A 6,000-nucleotide genomic window follows, 5' to 3' on the forward strand; every position below is an offset into this window, starting at 1 on the left:
AGTGCAGTGGAGTGGGTTGTGACTCATGGCGATCTTGTTTAGGGTTTTTGAGGAATAGCTAGTGAGTTTCAACTGCTGACCTTGAGGTTCAAACCGACTTTGCAGTCCAGTGTGTTACCCTAGAGTGCCACACCAGAACTCCGTTTCAGTTCAAGGAGCTCTTTTGTTAAAAACTGAACGTTAGATATTCTTTTACCCAAATATCTCAGGGAATGTCAAATAATACTATCTAAGTTGGCATATTCCTCTTTCCTTTCTAAAGTTACTTCTCTGGTATTTCCCATCTATATGGATGACAGCATTCAATTTCCAGTTACTCAGCTAAAAATGAATCTGGGAATCTCCCTCTATTTCCCACCACCCTCTTCCGCATTTCCCATATCAAATTGTATGCAAAGTGATGTGATTTATAATTCCTAAATATGTTTTAAAACATTTCCTACTTTCAATCTTCACAGATGCTTCCATAGTTTGAAATCTAAGACTATTTCTTTTCAGGAATATTTGATAATTTTAACTTTTCTCTAACTTAAGTTGTCATCCTTTTAATGTAATCTCTTACTTTCTTTCAAAGAATCTCCATTATTTAACAACAAAGAAAGTCTACATATTATGATTTGGCACATGTCTGACTTGCAAACCTATTCTTCTCACCTCCATTACCCTGTGACAATCCCACATCAAGCTAACTGCAAGTCCCCAAACACACTTAAGTCTTCTGTTTTTTCTTCCTGGATGACTTTTCACTTCAGTTTTCACTCGATGCATTTTAGCCGGTCATTCAACTCAGAGATCCTCTTAAAATTCTTTTGAATTAATCCATCTGGGAAGGAGGAAATACTCTTCCTTTTGGGATTCTAAAGAGTCTTAGTGTGATGCTGTAGGATGTGCACTTGACCTCACGATTGGTGGTTCAAACTCACCAGTTGCTCCTCGGAAGCCCTACACAGGGTTGCTACGAGTTGGAAATGACATGATGGCATTAAACAACAACATTATACCTTTTGGGAGCATGGTATCTTCAAATGATAAGCACTGCACTGTAAACCACAAGGTCAGCAGTTCAAGCCTACCAGCCGCTCCTGGGAGAAAGATGAGGCTTTCTGCTCCCATGAAGATTTAAAGCTTGGAAATCCTATATAGGGTCACTATGAGTCAGAACCGACTCGGCAGTAGACAGCCACCACAATTACACATGTTATTATGTTTACATTTTTTATTAATTATCTATTTGCATGTTGAGTCCTGGTGTGGTGCTATTGGCTACTTACTAACCACAAGGTCAGCAGTTCTAACCCACCAGTCATTCCTCAGAAAATCTATACAGGGTGTCTGTGAGTCGAAACTGGGTATTTGGCACTTAACAACAACAGCAATTTGCATGTTTGTCACTCCAGCTAGATAGTGGACTATTTGTGAATAGACGGCAGTGTCTATTCATTGTTGTTGTTGTTAAGTGCCGTCGAGTTGATGCCAACCCATAGCAACTCTGTATATGGTTTCCAAGAGGCAACTGGTGAGCCTGAACCACCGATCTTGCAGTTTAAACAACTTTGAAGTCTGACGCATTAACCCACAGTACCACACCAGGACTCCGACATATTCATTACTCTACAGCAAATCATCTTCCAGTACATGGAATCTCAGTTTCCTTTAATAGATAAATGGATTGATGAGTCAATGACTGAACCTTTGCAATGACTTTTCTAAAATGTGAAGGCTAAACATTTATATAATCTGCAGCTGTTCCTCAATCACTTTACAAATACACATCTTGGTGACCAATAGGTACTGAAAAATCAAAATGTTTTGACTTCGAGTTCCCATTTTATTACTTTAGATGATGCACAAAGCAAAAAGACAGTTGAGCTAATGTGAAAGAGATGAGTAAATATGAATATTATTTGATCTCACATTTCCTCAAATGTCATGAACTGTTGACATGGCATTAGAAGAAAGAATTTTATTCACCAGCTAAATCCAATTTAGAAGCCATCTTGTCTGCCTCTGTAGGACAGAAGTAATTCAAGTATTTCTCAAAGCTCATTATTTAATTTAAAAAAATATACTACTGTCACATTACAGGCAAAAAACCCATGATTTAAAGTGTGTCTTTGAAAATAGTTTGATTCATTATTAATGATGAAATTAGAGAAAAGAGCAATCCTTTTAGAGTAAATAAAACCACCAAATACACATATTGGGAGCAAATCTAACAAAGCTTAGATAAAGAGGAAAAATAAAGTTTAACTGCTCAACAGTGAAATGAATGACCAATTCAGAAAAAAAAAAAAAAAAAAAAGTTTAGAAGTAAATTTTTTTAAGTATGAAAAAAGTCATTTCATGATAAACAGATAAGAGAAATTAACAATATTAAAATTATTAATTTTCATTTATACAAAACAAATCAGGCTTCATTTAGAGGGTTTTTCCAAATACATTTCAATTCCTTAGAACTAAGAATTGAAAAAGGCACCAGGCTAGAGCTGTAGGGTAAGCACTGTTCAAATCCACCCCACATTCTGGGGGAAAAGGTGGGGCTTTCTGCTCCTGTAAAGAATCACAGCCTCAGAAAACCTATACAGGATTTCTCTGAGTCAGAATCAACACAATGCTAGTGAGTTTGAGAATTAGAAGATTCAGGATCTGATTTTGAATTTCCCATCAACTTATCTAAATTTTAGTTCACTTAAGAAATCTTATTTCTGGAACTTTTAGGCATATTGAACTATTTCAATGTCCGATTTTGTTGATAAAAATGTCCCCCACCAGACCCCTTTAGGTCAAAAATGACAAGTATTCTTATTATTGACACATTTCAAGCATCACTGGCTTCCAGGTTCCTGGTAAAAACTATGGAACAGAAGACTTAATGCAGGAAAGCAAAAGTTTTCATTGGGAATTACAAATAAGAAATTTCAGGGCTTTGTTTAATAAAAGATGCTTTTTTGTTTTGAGAATCTCAAAGGAACATATTCACAAGTTTTGCAACCCAATGTAATACCACATAGCATGAGGTTACAAAGATAAACTCTAAATAGATACATGAGACCATGAACTACCATTTATAAGCCCCTCCCATCTACATCAATAAAGAGACTGCATTCTAAAAACTCCTCAATCCCCTTTATTTAAGAAGGCCTATGTGTGCAGCCAGAAAAGTTAAAGCTACAAACTTCTTTTAGGTAGTTTTTGATGTTTTAATGATACTCGGTTTTGAAACAAATTTATACTTAAAACAGACAGCTGAGCTTCAAAAACTTACAAAACTGTATAAAATACAACCTTGAGTCTTCCCCTACAAACAATATTTTTTCATTTGAATTTGCTTTGCAAAGTAATCCATGAAGCTATTCAGCCAATATCCAAATTGATCTTGATTTACCAATATATATAATTGCATATGTTAATATGCACAATATTGGATTTAAACCTTAAAGTTGATGTCCTGTTACATGTACTTTTCCTTTTAACACAACCAACTTTAATACATAATTATATTACTTGTTAGTTATTCAAATTATTAACATAACCAGCAGCACCATAATGATTTAATATAAAACTCATTGCAACAGTCCTGGTTTGACATTTTTGCCAGCTATATTTGAAGACCAGAAAGCAAAATTATGCAGAATGTATTGTTTGGGTCTATAAGCATTAAGCTCTAGTAGGAACAAAATCATTGCTTGTTAAAAAAAATACCAGTAGTAAACATAAATGTAGTGCCATTTATGAGGCACGTTCTATTCACTTACATGCCACTTCCAGAGATGCATTTCGACTCACGGCTTCACCAAGATAGTTCCTTGCAACACAAACATAGCTTCCTTCATCAGGCTTACTTCTGCGCCCATGCACAATGCGCAAGAAGAATAAGGATCCGCTGGGCAGAAGCATCCTGTGTGACCTGGGATCATCCTTGTCAGTCTCCACCCGCTCACCATCCTTGTACCACTCAATGGTGGGCATTGGCCGGCCCTCTGCCTTGCAGTTCAAAGTGGTGGGCTCTCCCTTAGAGACAATGACATCTGAAGGGTGCTCCACAATCCGTGGGGGAAAGTCTTCCTGGCGAAGACGAGATCCTACAAAACATGAGAGAATGAAGACAAGCTTTAGCATTTCTTTATCTACAGTTTTTATTTCACTTAAGTTCATGATAGTGAAATTAAGCTCTTTAATTATTCAAAATGCACTTACTAGCTTCTTATTTATATTTCACTCTTGTTTTTATGCCGCTCATAAATCATCCTAACTCCTTTGTGGTATGAGACAATATAACAATAAATTAGTATGTTAATACAGATGAAGTAGGTTAAACACAGTGAATCATCATGACAAGTAAAAGGAAAAAGGGAAGAGATTTTCTTTGGGGACTGACTGGTTTGAATGAATACATAAAGAAATAAAGCTAAGTGTCTGTCCTCAAGGTGTATACTATCTACTGGATGAATGATGTAACAAGGCAAACTAACAAGAATACACCCAAAGCTACCATTTGTCCATTTCCTGTGCAAGCACTGTGTTATCAGACTTTAGCATCTAAAGTAACCTGAAAGCTATATACATTGCACATATTATATTAATTTTAAAGTGATGAAGAAGCTTAGGAAATGATATCAACTGTCCAAGAATACAGATGAAATATAAACACATGAAGTATTGCCAGGATTTGAAGCCAGATGAGGCTGAAAGAGGAACTCCAATACATTGTTGCTGTTAAGTGCCATTGAGTCAGTTCTGACTCATAATGACCCTGTAAAAGGGTTCCAAGAAGTGGCTGGTGGGTTTGAACTGTCAACTTTGTGGTTAGTAGTCCACTGCTTATCCGATAGCACCACACCAGGACTCTAATTCTAGCATAAATCTCTGTTAAAGCAAATGTTGCACAGAAGTTCAAGAAATGCAATGGGGATGGGGGGCAGGTAACACTCATAATGGATAAGAGACTGCGTTCTAAAACAAAGTAATTTGATCTTGAATGATTGAACATTCCTTGGTGAACATATCTTACTAGTGTTGTTTTACTCCCTATATAGCTATCTGCTTCTTGGCTGAAAATTGAGCCATGAGGTTAGGTTCTGTTTTAGACCTAAAGGGTGATGGAGAGCCCTAGTCTCACATTTCTTCAGTCTCTTTCTGACACATAAATCCAGCCTTTTTATGTAACTGTGAGTTTTGTTCCACATTTTCTTCCATTTTATCTGGAGTCATGGTGCAGCACTATAAGATAAGCACCAGACTGCTAACTGCAAGGTTGATGGTTCAAATCCACCAGTGGTTCTTTGGAAACACTGTACCGGGTCACCATGAGTTGGAACTGACTCAAAAGGCACAGGTACCTTCTAATGTTATCCCTTTCAGAGCAGTTGACGATCAAAAGGGCAACACTGACCTAAGAACAAAGTTGAGAAATGATGAGAAAGAAGGTGGAATAGGAATAGGAAGCACAGGGAGGAAGCGGGATAACTGATGTTGCATGGAGGGGATTGCAGTCATGGAGATGAAACCAAGTGTAGGATGCACTGCAGGTAAAACAGGGGATCTCTGTAAACCTTCACTCAATTCACAATACACTTTTTAAAAAAGGATTCATTTGAATTCAGCTCTAAAGGATAAAAACCATATGAACTGAGGTAGAAATGCATTGTGACAGAAGTAGCACCCTGAACAAAAGTACTGAGATGTGAGAATAGCTTGCACGGTACATTTTCTAATTAATAAGGAAGTTGACGTTGCATGGGAGAATCAAAAGTAATGTTGGATCCAGAGCAGAAAACACTTGGAATAAAATGCTAAGAAGTCAGAATGTCTTTCTGTTTGGCTAATAATTTTTGAAGAACAGTGACATTGTTGTTGTTGTTGTCAGGTGCCATCGAGTCGGAACCGACTCATAGCGACTCCATGCACAGCAGAACGAAACAATGTTCGATACTGGGCCAACCTCACCACCGCTGCCACCCCCGAGTCCATCAATGATGCCACCTGGCCGATCCATCTCGT

At 37.3% G+C, this 6,000-nt stretch overlaps 1 protein-coding gene across 1 annotated transcript in view; it reads right to left on the reverse strand.

The window, feature by feature from the left end:
- ROBO2 (roundabout, axon guidance receptor, homolog 2 (Drosophila)) overlaps positions 1 to 6,000 on the reverse strand; it is a gene marked incomplete at its 5' end in the record, with an annotated part of 881,870 nt that overhangs the window by 781,348 nt on the left and 94,522 nt on the right. Inside the window, one exon of the mRNA XM_006866447.1 lies at positions 3,756 to 4,082. Coding sequence (XP_006866509.1) covers positions 3,756 to 4,082 — 327 coding nt within the window. The remainder of the gene's footprint in view (positions 1 to 3,755; positions 4,083 to 6,000) is intronic.

This window comes from Chrysochloris asiatica, unplaced genomic scaffold (genome assembly GCF_000296735.1).
Source record: "Chrysochloris asiatica unplaced genomic scaffold, ChrAsi1.0 scaffold00091, whole genome shotgun sequence".
Classification (NCBI taxonomy): Eukaryota; Metazoa; Chordata; class Mammalia; order Afrosoricida; family Chrysochloridae; genus Chrysochloris; species Chrysochloris asiatica.